The following is a 15,599-nucleotide window of genomic DNA, read 5'->3' on the forward strand; positions in this document are numbered from 1 at the left end:
TTAATAAAGGAAAAAAATTTTGTTTCAAAGAGGTCTGAAATTTTAAAATCAGACCAACCAGTGGGTAGATGGAATTTAGTAGATAGTTTTAAAAACAAGTAGCTGGTTCAAATGGAGAGCTGGGGGAAAATAGAAACCATATGGAAAAACATCAATTCTCAAAATCCTAAATTGATCGTCTAAAGCTGAAATCTATAACTTTCCCCCAGCTGGATCTCATTCTACTTTAAGCATGGCCAAAAAAATTATGTTACGCACTTTACTTGCTCCAAAATGTCAGGAAATTGTGTGTTATTTGCAAATGCATGCCAATATGGCTGATGGTCCTTTAAATGACTTTTACTTTCTTCCCGGGTCTCTGGCCTCAGTTTCCCAGTATGATCTTCATGTTTGTTTTGTTTGTTAAAAAATTTTTCTGTTTTTGAATGTGCCTACCCATCGCTGTTGCTCCTTGCAGCCTGCGGGTCCTCTTCGCCGCCCCTTTTAAAGAGAGATTGAAAGCTCACCTAATCTGCAAGGCACCGCAATTTCACACAAACCCCACACAGTCTCTCTACAATCCTAAACAATCAGCCAAGAGCAAAAGCAACAATTCGCGCGCCATCCATCCTCCCGTTAATTCCTAGGTCGCCTTTCTGGCTAAATTGGAACGTCCACTGAGACTGCAGGCCATGGGGGAAGAATCCCACACGTTTGCTGCAGTATTAACAGAGCTCTCTGGAGACTCTGGTCGGACACAGGAGGGATGGATAATTATTTTCTTGTGCTTTCACTAAACGTACATGCATTAGGGAGCTAAAGCAGTGATTTATCTCACAATTCTTCTGAGAATGTGGCAGCGCATAAGGCTCCTAATTCTCCCAGGTCAGAATCTTCCCAATGTTGTAACTTAAGGCACAAAGGCACAGACGGGGGAGATTGCTGCCCAGGATTTCCTGCAAAACTAATGACCTCACTTCTTGCAGTGGAAGGAAACTACCTATAAAATGGTTTTATTTATAAATAATTGTTCCCCATAAATTGTCATTAAACTATGTCTGGACTGTGATACAGCAAAAAAATACAAATAAAAAAAATTAAAAGAACAAAAGCCCACCCACTACCACCATAGAAAAAAGAAAAAGAAGAAAAAAAAAACCCCAAACCCAATCTTCATAAACAGTAGGAATTCCTCCTTGAAGGCCGAAGGGCAGCCTTCTACAGTTTGGTAATTGATCAGTTTACTTCAACCAATGTTAATGGTGTTTATATTTTGGTTTTGTTTTGTTCCTGGCACTAAATGTAAGAAAAAGAGTTAGCTTTGAGTTAGAAAATCCACATCCAAACTCCGTATTTCTGAAGGTCAAATCAATATTATCTTACTCTTAAAAATTTGATCGGTATGGCAGCCCGCAGAGAGTTAAGGCAAATTTAATAGCTCAGCAGAGCCCTAACAAAACGCAAGATCAGGGAGGAAAAACCCTGTACCACACAGACCACCCTTTAGGGACAGATCTCACTGTGTCACAGGGAATTCCTAGTTAAGAAGGAAATAGCTTTTGTTGCAATACCGCAGTGAGGAAAAAGAAAAAAGGAGGCAGTTGGATGAGATAAAAATAAGGTATCTAGGCTCCCATGAGGAATACCCCTGCAAACCCTTTCACAGGCTAAATTTAACATATCTATGCCCTTGTCTGCAGAGAAGGCAAACTGGGAATGTTGCTTCCTCTTTCCAAAAAGAAAACAGAAAAGAGAAGTTCTGGTTTAAAACCCTTGCCTGGTGTTACAGGCTGGCTCACTTAGGGAGGAGAATCCTTTCTATAAAAATTTTTAAATTTTAGGGCAATCTGTAGGGTAATGAAGCTGTTAGTAATTTATTTCAAAGGTGACTTAGCTCCTACTCGACTCAAAATAAGGTAAATAGTGGCTGCTGCATCTTTGAAAAATGCTAGCCATGTCCAGTTTTAATGAAAATATTTATCTAGAGGATACGTGGTCAAATTATTTTTGCTTAACTACTCTCATGAAGTACTCCTGCAAGCTGCAGGAGGGAAATTTATGCAAGATTTTTCTTCAAATGACAAAATTCATGGTTGGAAGTCTGTCTCCGGGTTTTTATTTATTGTCAGGATGGCAGTCTCCGTTGGCAGGGCTTTATCGAGGGGTGTGTCAAGAATTAAGAATTTCAGAATTGCTTGGTGACAAGTGATGCTAACTTACTCAATAGCACATATGTGCATGTTGATAAGCCACTGAGAGTCATAATCAGTTGAGTAAAGAAGCCCATCCTTCTGCATCCCAACCAATCCTTCTGAATTCAGGGTTAAAGTAGAAAAAGCATCCTAAACTAACATGACTATTTGTATGGGTGATGTCATCCTTCTCTAAACAATTATTTGATCTAACAAATTCTAGAATTCACCATAAGGAGCTGCCTGCCTTGCTCTGAAAGGTGAAAAAGTTCACGTTCGTTTCCCGGATGCTTAGTGACTAGTAAAGGTGTTTTTTTTTTTTTTTTTTTTTTTTTTTGGGGGGGGGGAGGGTGGGGGTGGGCAGGCATTGGTATAATTAAATGCTACCGCCTTGTCTCCATCTCCCCTTTTGAAATGGAAGCCAAAGCAACTCAAGGTTAAATTTTCAATTGAATCCAGGTTTAAGAAAGGGAACAGGACTGGGCTAACCAGCTAGTAATTACAAACTAGTGCCTTCAGGTGCTTGAAATCTAGTGAGCTTAACGCTCTCACACCAGTGAAAATAGACTGGTCAACTTAGTTTTTTCTGTTTTTTACACACTTTGTCACATGAGAACGATGGGTAGGCCCCAATCTGGGGTCTCGGGGAGAAAAGCAAGTTCCCCGATTTATTGAATGCTCCCTGTTTGCATTCCTCATGCCAGGCAGGGCTTCCTAACTTGTCTCACAGGTCTAATATAAAGTCTCTCCCGTTTAATCTTCATTCCCGCTACCGGACTGCCACACTGCACTATACCAGGATACCTGGGAGGACTTTTCAAAGGCAAAAATGCCCCTCAGTGAGGCTGGGAGTGCCTAACTCCCAGTCTTTCCATCCTTTACATAAAAGTTCCCTTTTCTTTTCCTTAGGCAGGGGTACTGATTTGCTTTTTGTTTTAAAGAGAAACAATGATTTGCTCATAATGGTAATTTAAAGGGGGACAAAAAAATTTACAAACTATAAACACGGGCTGCCACTTCCAAATCTGTTTCTGGTGAGAATATTATGGAAACGATGTTTCCTAAAACATCCTGTGTTGGTTCATTACATTGAAATCTGTGTGGGGTGGGGTGGGGTGAATCTGCAGTGACCAGCATGGGCAGGACAAGGGGGCGGCCAAAGCCACATTGAAGACACTGCAGTGATGTCTGGAGGCTGTGGCAGGGACCTGGCCCAGAGAGGGGCTGTCACGGGGCCAAGTGCTGTCAAGCATCCCCCGCAACCAGGCATGATTTTCTTGGGATAGGGAGATGTTTGTCACAAACACTGGTGCTTTCATCAGTAGTATTTGCTGCACCAAAGACCCAAGGGGGGGGGACCCTAAAGAGCCCTTCCCAGGATTTTCTAATATGTAAATCCAGAAAAATTAAGTGAAAACTGGCTGCCCAGCCCCCAAAGCCTACCTATACTTCCTAAAGGTTAGTATAAAGTCTGTTCCTCTTACTTGGTGCCCCTGCACAGATTTGACACTTACTCTCCATTAAACCCATTAACATGCAGGATCCTCATCTGCTTCACAATGGTGCTTTTACCAGATTCTCCAGCACCTAGAAAACGAAAGTAAGTCTCAGGTTATGAAGGAGGCATTTTAACACTTTGGGCAGGGAGGACTGCTGTTGTTGTTTTGTTTTTCCACAGAAGCAACACACAAAAAACCAAACACAAAATCATAGACTTGCAACTTTTCTTGACATTTCGACGCAGAGAAAAGGAAATCAATGTCCAACTCAGTGTCTACCTGCAGTATTTCACCACCAAAATAACAAACAACAATTCAGGGTTTGCTGGTTTTAGTTTTTTTCTTTTGGTTGTTTAAAAAATTGTGGGGTGGTGATGGAAAGGGGCAAAGAGAAGGAATGACGCAATTTTGTCATTTGCGGGGTAAACAAGAAAATTGAAGTTAAAACTGTGAAACTGAATCCCTGATACATGAACATTCACACATAAACGTATCTAGACACACAATTCGTTGTCAGATGTTTCATGGTTAAAATACCCGGGATTCCCAACAATGCCCAGACGCTGCAGTCTCTTCCACATCACGTAGCGATGCAGCACTTTCCTTCTAAACATTTTCACAACGCAGCTTCTTTCTGTGCAGGTTTCCTACCCCTTGGGCTACTTAAAAATCCACCCCTAAAACTGCATTACATTTTATCCACTTAGCCATACTCCTCTTTCCTCACAAACTATATCTTTCTAAAGATAAATTCCCTCTGGGTACAACTATGTTGCTGAGGAAAAGGGGAGACCATCAATTATCTGTCATCTTCTGGAAAAACCACACTTTAATATCAAATACAGTTCTTGAGACCCTATTAGCATTAGGTAAACTGTAACAGTAAAAAGTAATACAAGAACAAAACTTTAATCAAAAGGAAAACTATCCCTGGGAACTACTGAATTTGAAAGATTCCAAGCCCTTCCCAACTCAAAGAGTAGAAACACATGCCTCCATTTTAAATCATCTTTCATTTGTAAAAATACATATATGTTTCATGGAAAAAACACATTTCCATCAAGCTAGAGGGAGGATGGCTATTTTGCATCTTCTTTTTTGCGATGCACATTCTCCAACAGATCATCTATGTGTGAATATTTTGCCCTCCTTCCACACAAATCTGTTTGTTTTCACCCCTTTTTCTTTTTAACTTTTAATTGTATTGTTTTGTTTTAATGCCCAGATAGCAGAGCATTCCTCCTTCACTTGCCTTCTCACAAGCCCATAATCAATATCTGTAAAAGTTAAAATTAGTTTCTACGGAAACATTGATTTCAAAGCAAACACTATCTTAATGAGCCTGACTTTGGTAAATTAAAAATATAAATGGCACTATTAAGAGAGGCCATGAAGAGAATACGTAATATTTAGCAGGATCGCTAATATTCTAATTTCAGAAGTGCTAAACTGTGTAACAGTTACAGGACGTATCTTTTACAGGCAAAAACAGATCCGTGCCTCAGTTTCCACATTCATGAAATGTGGCCGAAAAATTATTTTAAGATCATTGTAAGTTCTCTAATTCACTTAATTTTTATGTCATTAAGATAGAGTAAAAAGAGGATTTGGGGCATTATTAGGTTTCCTCTTTTGGGGGGAGGCATTATTTGGTGAGAATCACCATTGAAAAATGCAAAATGTTGTGTCACTGGCTTAAGCTGCAGATTCCTAGGCCAGAGGCAATCAATACATCATGATGTAATGTAGTCATATAGACTAGGACATTTAGATTAGCCCCTGTGACGCAAGGTGTGTTCTGAGTAACAGTCTCAAATTAAGTGGAGACTTTGTGATCACAGCACAAAAGGTGTTGGAAATTTAAGATACCATTAGCATCACACTTGACTTAAATTAGTATTCAGATAGCATTCGCAGAAAAGATTCTAGACTTTTCCAGATTTATACTTTGAAATCAAGTTATACACATAATATCCCAACAGCATAATTCTGCCTTTAAAAGTTTTAGACAAGACAGCAACACATGTACCATTTAATTACTGAAATTGCAAATGCATAAACATCAAAGACACTTATTTTCACTTAATTAGTAATTTTCTTCTTTTATAAATCTGGACCCAGGAGAACAAAGTCATGACCTATCCAAAAAGAGCAAAGCAAAAGCCACCAAAGGAAAAAACAACAACAAAAAACGGCCTTTTATATTTTCTTCTTTCTACTCAAGCTGTTTTGCTGAAATGTGACCACGAGCTAGGTCTTAACCTAGCAAATTCACAAATTTATTCAGATAGCCAAATTATCAAGGAAGTGGAAAACTTCCATTTTTAATTAATGCTGTGTAATTCTTTTGGCCATTTAAAATTTTTCCCCCCAAAACAGCACCTTAAGGGAAAAAAAAGGAGGAAAGGCCATCTCCTTATAACCTTTTTTAATTTAATTTTTTTGCCAGAGGAAAAATCGCAATAAAAAAAAAAGAAAAACCCAAAACCAAACAAATAAATGTCACTTGATAAACAACTAATTAATGTCTTTTTATCTCTTCCCACCTGGAGGAAATCTTCTCCTTACAGCACTCTCAATCCCCCCTCCCACCTTGAAAAGGACAAACCCACCCCCCCCAAAAAAACCACGCCATTTCCAGACCAAGAAGCCATTTACAGACAAATGTCATTCTCCAGTTTTATCTGATTTGTGAATGTCTTTGTTTTTTCTTTTCACAAAGCACTCTCAATGTGGCCAGCCAGCAGAAAAATGTGTTTTTTTAATTGTTTATTAAAATAGTGTTGGGGGGGCGCTGGTGGTGGGGGGGGCAGCTGCTACAATTAATTCTCCGCTCTGCTTTTGAAAAAGCCTGCAAGTCTGGAAGGGGAAAAAAAGGTCATACTGTAAAATGACGTGTCATTTGGCTTCACTGGGCACTTCTCGTACTAACTCTATCCATTTTTTGGTGGTGGGGGGTGGTCTTATTTTATTTGACTCTCCTTCTCCTCCTTCCACCGCCCGGCCTGGCCCGGGACACGTCTGCTCCGCGCACACACAGTCGGTCCTGCCCGAAACGCACCAAGTCGCGCCCAGCGGCAACCGCCCTCCCTCCTCCCCTCGCCGCCCCCCCACCGACTCCGGCGCCACGACTCCCTTGCGCCCCCTCCCCCCCACTGCACCACCTTTACCGCTCCGATCCTTTCCGAGGGGCTGATGTCACCAGCCCCCCCACTCTCCTCGGCCACTTCTCCCCGCCAAAGCCTCCCTTTGGCGAGGCCCCCTCCGCCACCACGGCGCCCCCCAGCGTCACCCCCTCCTCTCCTCGCCCCTTTCTTCCCCCTTTCCCTCTCCCAACAAATCTCACACCCCACGGAGGCGGGTCCCCCTCCCTCTACCCGCCACCCGATTTCCTGTCCCCGAAACCCTCTTTTTGTCGCAGTCTCCGGAGCCCCATGGGCCTCCCCCTCCCCCTCCCCAACACGCACCCAAACCCCTGGCGTCGTGTAGGCCTCGCGGAAAAAGAGAGAGAGAGAAAGAGAGAGAGAGGGAGAGAGCGAGAGCGAGAGCAAGAGACACACAGAACGGGCGGGCCGGGGGAGGGGGACCCGCGCCCGCGTCGCCACGGCCCCCCGCCCCGTTTTTGAGCCCCTGCCCGGCCGAATCCGCGCCCCGGGGTCCCCCTTCCGGCCTCGCCCCCCACAGACAGAGCCCGTGAACGGGCAGGGGGCCCGGGAGCGCGCGCCCGGGGCGGGGGGCGGGCTCGGCGCGCGCGGCCTGCGGGGCGCCCCTCTGGGGCCCCCGGGCCGGGGCCGGCGCCCCCCGCCCGCCCTTACCCAGCAGCAGCAGGCGGTGCGTGGCCCGGTAGACCTGCTTGTCCTTCTGCAGCTGCTTCTCGATCTTTTTGTTGGCCTCACGCTGCGCCTTCTCCTCGTTGCGCTGGTCCTCGGTCTTACTGTTCCCGAGGCAGCCCATGGCGGCGGCGGCGGCGGCGGCGGCGGGGCGCGGCCGGGCTGCGGCGGCGGCGGGCGCGGGCGGCCTCACGCGGGCCGGGAGGGCCGGGGCAGCGCCGGGCGGGCGGGCCGGGCGCGGGCTCGGCTCCTCGGCAAGGAGCGCGCGGGGCGGACTGCGGGCCGCGGGCCGCGGGGCGCGCGGACGGGCGCGAAGGGGAGGGTGGTGTCGGTCGGACCGAGGGGCGCGCGCAGCTCCCCGCCCCTCGAGCCGAGGCCGAGGGGGCTGATGGCCGCCGCCGGGCCGAGGCGGACCAGAGCAGGAGCTGCGGGAGCTGCTGCCGCCGCTGCCGCCGCCGCCGCTCTTATTGCCTCGGCCGGGCCCCCGCCGCCGCCCCGAGCCAAAAGCGCCGCGGCGGGCGGGGGGAGGCGGGGGGAGGAGGAGGCGGCGGCGGCGAGGGGGGTGGAAGGAGGAGGAGGAGGAGGAGGGCCGAGGAGCGGCCGCGGCGGCCGCGGCGGCGGCTGGGAGGGCGGGAGCCGGCGGAGGGAGGCGGCCCCCCGGGAGCCCGGGGAGGGGGTCCCTCCGCCCGCCCCCGGCCGGGGACGGGACGGGCCAGGGAGACGCCCCCCACCCCCCAGGCTCGGGCCGCAGCCGGGCCGGGCCGAGGGGGGAGAGGGGGCGTCTCCGCGCCAGTGACGACCCCTCGCACGACGCCAACGCTCCACCCCCCGGACCGCGTCGCCCGGCGCCCCCGAGGCCTCCTCCCCCTCCCGCGGGCGCCGCCGAGGGGCCGGGGTGGGCGGAAGGGGAGGGAGTGCGCGCCCGGACTTAGGAAAATTTTCGAAAGAGAGAGAGACACAGAGAGCCAGAGAGCAGGAGTGTGGAAAAAGCGAGGCGAGCACGAACCAAAGGACAGAGCAACCGAAAAGGAAAATGTGTCCACACACACACACGAACACGAATAAAAACCCACACTACACAGCGATGGTGGTGTCTGGTGGCGGTGGCGGTGGCGGGGTGGGGGGTCTGACTAGATGAGCCGCTCCTCGCGCCCCCGGCGCCGGGCGCCATGGCCCGAGCCGAAGGCGCCGCTGGCCCCGGAGCGTCCGCGGCCTCTGCGCTTGGCGCGGCCGCCCAAGTAGGAGAAGAAGGCGCAGCCCAGGAACATTCGGAAGCAGCAGGTCGCCCCGAACACGAAGCCGCAGCCGCGGCCCTCCTCCGTGCGCTTCTGCAGGAGGAAGTTGAGCACCCACGAGGGGCTGCGCACCGAAAAGACCAGGAACACCACGAGGGGCAGGTGGGCGCTCAGCGCGCCTGCCTTGATCGGCCCAGGCCGCCACACGATGCCCCCCACGCGCGGCGCCGCGTAGTAGGCGTCGTCCTCGTCGCCCGAGTCCGTGTCCCACTCGGCCCAGGCCCTACTCGTGCCCCCGGCGGCGGCGCCCTCCTCGGCGCCCCCGACGGCGCCCTCCTCGGCGCCCTCGGCGGCGGCGGCGGCGGCCGCGGCGGCGGCGGCCTCGGGGTATCGGGCCTCCTCCTGGGCTTCTGGCACCTTCTTCTTCTTCTTCAGCATCTTCTCCACCTTCTTCCTCTCCTTCTCCTTCTTCTTCTCCTCCTTTCGCCTCTGCTCCAGCAGCTTCTTCTCGAGCTTCTTGCGCTCCTTGTCTGTTAGGAACTTCTCGGGGGGTGCCTCCCGCGCCGGGTTCTTGGGGTTCTTCGCGGACTTCTCGGGGTCCCCGCTCTTCCGCGGCGCGAGCGGCTCTCTCGAATCGGCCAACGCCGCAGCCGCCGCCGCAGCTTCGGCAGCCACCTCGGCAGCCGCCGCGGCCGTCTTCTTCTGGCTCTCCGCCGCCCGGGCTTTGAGCTTCATGGCCATCTTCAGCATGGTGGCCCGGCCACCTCGGGGAGCTCGGCTCGCGCCTGGCCCGGGCGCCCTGCTTGCCCCCGGCCTCGGGCTGCCCGGCCCCCGTGCGCCCCGTGTCGGGGGGCTCGGCTGCGGTCCCCGCCGCGCTGCCCCGGGGCCGCGGAGCGCGGCTGCCCGGGCTTCGGGCTGCTGGGCTGGCTGCCTAAGAGTTAGCGCCAAAAAGGATGAGCAAACGAAAAAGGGACAAGAACAAACCAAAAAGCACCCAACAACAGCGAGAAACCAAAAAGCACCAAGAAATGTCAACTCAAAAAGAAAAGTGCAAAGGCGCGGATGGCACGAGTCTGCTGTTACCCTCAGGCGCTCCTTGGTTTGGCTCTTGGGCACGCCAATGGAGAAAAGAAAAGAGAGAGAATTGGGGGGTGCTCGGAGGCGCGGGGCAGGGCAGCGGCGCCCGGGCGCCCCTGCCTTGTCCCGGACCCGGCGGCTCTTGCCCGCGCCGGGCGACTCGCACTTCCGCGGGAGGCCCCGGCGCTCCCCGACTTACATGTGAGTGAGGTGCACTCACACGCAAGGCAGTGCCTGCCGGCCGCCCGCCGCCGCCCCGCGCCGGGACAGGGGCTCGCTCCAGCCGCGGCGCCGCAGCCCGGAGCCAGAGAGCAGGGGAGCGCCGCGCCGGCCAGCCACCTGACGCAGCCCGCTCCGCGGTGCCGACGCGACTGAGTGTCCCTGCCGGGGAGCAGCGCTTCTAACCGGCCCCGATGACGCCCCAGCCTCTTCAGAGGACCGACCCATAGCAGCGGCCCCTATAAACCGAAGGGGAAGCGCGAAAAATCGGCCCACCGGGGACGCACCCAAATGGGCCGCCGCGCACCCTGGGGGTGCGGGCCGGTGCGGGGACCGCGCGGGTGTGGGCCAGGGGCTCGCGGGCCGCGATGGCGGGGGGCGCGGGTGCGCCCAAGACGGTGGGCGCTCAACCCCGCCTCCCAGACCTGCCTCCCAATTTTCGGTGAGTGGTGTAGCCCTGGGCGGCGTGCAAAGTGTGCGACGGCGGCGCTTACCCCTGCTGTGCGCCTCCTTACCTCCAGCCACCCACCCCGCCCTCCCAGCGGCGCGCGCCCGCCGAGGTAGGTGTCAGAGAGCCGAATTCGAATTATTTGCGACGCCCGACGGAGTTTCGTATCTTCGGACGAGAAAAGTGCGATGGGAGTGCAAAGGTAGCTCTGCTCGAAGCAGCAGGCGCGCCGGTGTCACGGGAGCCGAGGAGAGGTGGCCGTGGCTGTGGAGTCGGTGCTCGAGGCGTCCTCCCAGGTGGGAGAGGTGGCGGCCTGGCCTGGGCGCCCTGGGGGCTCTGGAACAGAGGGAAAAGTAGTTTACGGAACGTGAACTTGTTTGAGGGTTCTTTCAAAACTTTCAAGTGTCCCGCCCCACACTAGGATCTAGCAGTGCACGGGATTAGGAGCAGGGATAGCAAATTTTCAACCAGTTGACCCCAGCCCGCCTTTCCTGGGACCTTGGTTGGGTCATCTGCTGCCACCGTGGTGTCTGCTGGGATACAGTTTATTCATTCAATAAATGTTTGGTGCCTGCGGGTTCCGCGGCCCACCATGTGCCCAGGTGAGCCGAGGCGGCCAGGTAATCAAGCTAAGACATGAGCAGTGTCTTTGATGGGACACAGGCCTACATCCCGGAAAACCCAGATATGCAAAGTCCACAAACTGTCTTCCAACTTTTTCTTTGACTTCTTAACAGAGTCCATGAAACTTAAGATGTTTGGATGGAGAAGGAGAAAGAAAGAAAAGTCTACTTATAAATGGAAACACATTTAACAGTCCCCAGGGGTATGGGGCGGCTGATACCACCAGAGGCCTGGAGCAAACTGTTGTATCATTTTAAGTTAGCTTTGAAAATAAAAAGACACTGTTAGCCATTCAACAGGATGACTGAAATTCCCCCCTTTCCCCCAGTTTGCTCCACTTCGAGTAAGAAAAGGTGTGACAGATGAAGATGCCACATATTATTTTTCTTGGCCCCTTCAGGTACACCACTGCCCCCATTGTACAAGGCCTCTTTTTTATGAACCTGAAAGGACAACAGAGGGCGATTCAAAGTCACCAAACAACACTTGGAATTAAGAACAGGAAGCGCAGCCTAGATGCCGTCCTGCCCTAGGTTGCTGCAGACCCCTGACTTTCTCGAACTCGGCTGAAAAGTTGCTGCCAGGTTTTTGTCACACTCCTGATCATGGCCTCTCTTCCACACAAAAATACACCTTCTTTTGAAAATGCTCAAAGGAACTATCCTAGGTTGATGCTTTTCACCTAACCAAAGATGCATAAAAATATTGTGCAGATACACCTGAATGTGCTCCCGGGAAAACTCAGCAGTAAGGCCTCAGGACCGATGATTCTTAGGCTGCCTGTAACAGTGAAAGTAAGGCTCACTGTCATCCACCACCTAAATTGGAAAGAATCGCTTGATGACATGGCACAGGTTCTATATCTTTAGATAGTAAATTAAAAATTCCTGGCTGAATTTGATTGTCACTTTTAAAAATTGTTAAAGACTTGTAAGAGGGAAGAATAGGCCAGAAATTTTTGTTATGCTCCATTTGTTCAAAAGCATCTTCCTTCCTGCTTCTAATGTGGCAAAGCACAGATACATTGTCTTTAAGAGGTAAGGTAAATAGTAACAAATACAACCTAGATACTTATGCCAGGAGCTACAAAGTTATACAATGAATATAATGAAGAGCCTCCTTATTTGGAAATCTCTGAGCTCCATTACCACCTTCCCCTTTTAGATGAGTATCACACCTGAACTTTAAAAGGAGTGAAACTGCCCCATGTCATATACTAACATGCGTTCTAGGCAAGGCACAATTGGGACTATTGTCCTAGAAATGTGTAACGCAAGATCAGGCTTTACTCCTTTCAGCTCTCAATCTATGAGGCCATTCTTGAAAACAAAAATGTTTTAAGTGTAGGTTTCACCTATATTTTATTATGACTACTGATGAATAAATAAAGCATTTACTTTGTAAATAAATGACAGCAGGTGGAATCATGGGTTTACAGGTAAGCAAATGACACCCAGAGCGCTGAAACACAAGCTGGTTTGCGGTCAGCTAGGCTCTCTGTTTTCACTCCACACAAAGTGAAACAAGAGATTTTATTGAGCTTTTGGCCTCAAATTTGACCTCTCAAGGCCCTAAAAGTTGTGATTTTTGTTTTTTTTAAGTCTTTCAGATTTGGAGGCTACCATGTGTGACCTTTTCATATGGGTTAGTCATTTATTTTAATTGATCATTACTGTTTTAAGTACCTAGTTTATGCTTTGAAAGTGGGGCAATCTATTAGCATAATTCTTGGAACAGTCCAGATGAAAGAGCTTTCCAATGGAAGGGGCCCCTCATCTGGCTCAGGAAGAGAAGGGAGTTATGGAGATTTCAGGGAGAGACAAAGGGCAGAATATCTTGGGTATAAAATGCCCGAAGAGAGCACAGATCTGTGGCTCAGGAGACTTGCTTCGTGCCCAAGCCAGCCAGTTGAGATCATAACACATCCCTAACCTAAAACACTAGGTCACCTAACGAAAAAATTTGGTTAAACAGATCGTGTCACACACTACACGGAGATACGGCCTCAAAACATTTCTTTCCAACATTCCATATTGACAACAAGGAACAACGTCCCACATCAGGGTTTGAATTCTGTGGTCTTGTCAGCTTCGTGGTGATAAAGGCAGTTTGTGTTCTTGGCCCCTGGGTATCCTCCTTTCTGAGTAAGAATGCCTTGTCTGCCTTTCGAAGCAGCGGACTTGCTACAGCTTAGAATCTTGAAAATAGTGTTCTGCTTAATGATGTCACTCAGTTTTTGGACAAGAATGTTATCCTTGGCCCTTCATTAGTTGGGGTCATTTTAAGTTGTTTTCCAAGAGCTCAGAGCAAATATAATTATAATATTATTTTAATAGCCTAGGAAACAATAAATAGGTTTCCACTGAAACAGAAACTTTAGCTGTAAGATTTTAATAATAGTATTTAGCACTTTCACAGTGTTTCCTGTCTTCAAAGCACATTCTGCACTTTAATTAGCTAGAATGACTGAAACTGCTATTGCAAATGAATGTCAAAGTCTATGTCATGTAGATGATGAAAGAAGGAATTGTAAAAAGCATTTCTAGTCCCAGTTAATCCTTGTAAGAAGGCTCTATTACTTTAGACCATAAAAGTTCTTAGAAATCGAATGTAGTGATTATCTAGGACATTTTTTTCTTGTCATATTCACTAGTCAGTAACTCCAACCGCAAAGTAACCCTAAACTTATATTCAAAACTAAACATGATCTAAAACTTCATTTCAGAGGACTTGAAGTCAATTACTGAAGAGTTAACTACATGGCCATATGACATTTTCCTATTTATTATCCATCAACTAATTTTAAAATGATCTGTTTTTAATTCAGAACATACTCTAATTCAAACAGAATGTGGATGTACATTGGCCAGTGTGTTTGGACCGAATTCCTTGAGTCAGTGGATTTGAGATGTTGTTCAAACATCTACTTAAAAGCATGGCACACAATATAAGGGCAACGAGGACGTTTTGCAGCCCTTCTTGATCTTTCCTGACTCTCTGATGGGGAGGCACCATCTGTGGGAGAGGCTTCCTGGTCTCTGTGGACAGATGCCCAATTCCCCAGGCCATCAATGCCTTTCTCACCACATCCCCATGAGCCCCAGAGTGGGCAGGAATGGACTTCTAACAAAGCCACCATCTACCTTAAGAAGTGGGAAGCTAACAAAAAGAGATGACATGTATTACTTATGTTCCTTTTAGAAGCCTAAATGATATGATGCACATGTTACCCTTCATTGAAGATTCTAGGTGGACAAACAACTTGGATATCAACAGGGAGCAGAAAACCCACTAGCAGGACCAAAAGGCAGACCTATCAGCAGAACACAGGCGGCAGCTTCAACAATTCCAAAACTGAAAGTCAAATCCAGGAGAAGACAGGAAGCTCCATTTTCTTTGAGGTACATCAACATCAATAACAGATCAATGGACCCACTTAATGGAGTTCTTAATTGGGTACAAAAAAATATTTAAGAGTTTTAACCACTCTACAGCAGGAAAGTTAATTTTCCTAAACTGAAATATCCTTCACTTCCCTTGGGGAAAAGTTTTCATGAGGACTAAGGTAATGGGAAAACCTGTTGCTTAGAACTTTTAAGTTGGCCTTGAAGATGGAAACTCATCCAGGATGGAGAATAATGTAGGGAGACTAGTTAAAAATAGACACGGACCAGTTCACTTTCACACTTATTTACAAGGTGCCTTATTTAAATGACACTTTGATCCAACATCTTACAAAACTAATGACAACAGGAAAAAATAAGAGGCAGTTGGTGCACCTGGAGATGGGATGTTGAGACCAGTCAGGAGTTCTGAGGGACTAATTTCCTTAGATAAAAGAAACCCATTAATTCTTCTTATTTTAAAGATTTTAGGAGTTTTTTCATAGTATTCACTTCTTCAAATTTAGCTCCATAGAATTGGAGTTTAGACAGTTAAAAACACTGGATTAATCAGGCAATTCATTTCATTTAGTTAAATGCTGCTTTGTGGACATACACAAATGAAACAACTGCTAAATAGAAGTTTTACATCTTCGGATTTTATCTACCTGCCAACCAAATGTAGGTGATCATTTTCAAACAGCCTTGCCATTAGGAACTAGCCTCAGTTTGGGAGAACTGAGATTCAGACTGGGCCTCAGGTGTCATTCGCCTTCAGAGCTAAAACCCCCTCTCCAGTCCCACTTCCATCTGCTGTTGGTAAACCAGGAATTAAGCAATTAACGTGACATAATTAGTCACACATTTAATTCACCTAGAAATGCAGATACCTTTTCATCGTTTTGTGTTTGTCCACACGTTTTAGTTGAAATTGAAAAATGTGTAATTATCGCTTAGCTCCACCTATTTTCCTGGCTTTTATTTTGAGGAGGGAACTAACCATTGGGGCACAGGCTGCACAGCTCCCAAAGTGGAGGGCTGCCCCCTCTTTTCACACGGGCTCCAACTGTCCTCCCCACGGCCACCGCAGCCTTCCTCTGCTTGATTTCCATT

The 15,599-nt window shown here is 48.7% G+C and overlaps 1 protein-coding gene across 15 annotated transcripts in view; it reads right to left on the bottom strand.

Annotated features, from left to right (window-relative positions):
* The window catches only part of LOC126929358 (guanine nucleotide-binding protein G(s) subunit alpha), a 366,637-nt gene that overhangs the window by 11,536 nt on the left and 339,502 nt on the right, over positions 1-15,599 (bottom strand). For 2 of the 15 annotated variants that reach the window (XM_050745579.1, XM_050745578.1), the window contains exons 1-3: positions 10,012-10,235; positions 3,686-3,758; positions 436-480 (exon numbers count right to left, since the gene is read on the bottom strand). In XM_050745579.1, coding sequence (XP_050601536.1) covers positions 436-480; positions 3,686-3,720 — 80 coding nt within the window. In that variant the 5' untranslated portion in view covers positions 3,721-3,758; positions 10,012-10,235. Of the gene's footprint in view, positions 1-435; positions 481-3,685; positions 3,759-6,834; positions 7,000-7,485; positions 7,701-10,011; positions 10,236-15,599 lie in introns of those variants that run through there. The other 13 variants (XM_050745573.1, XM_050745571.1, XM_050745584.1 and 10 more) reach the window with 11 other exon arrangements.

Source organism: Macaca thibetana, chromosome 10 (assembly GCF_024542745.1).
Source record: "Macaca thibetana thibetana isolate TM-01 chromosome 10, ASM2454274v1, whole genome shotgun sequence".
In the NCBI taxonomy this organism is placed as follows: domain Eukaryota; kingdom Metazoa; phylum Chordata; class Mammalia; order Primates; family Cercopithecidae; genus Macaca; species Macaca thibetana.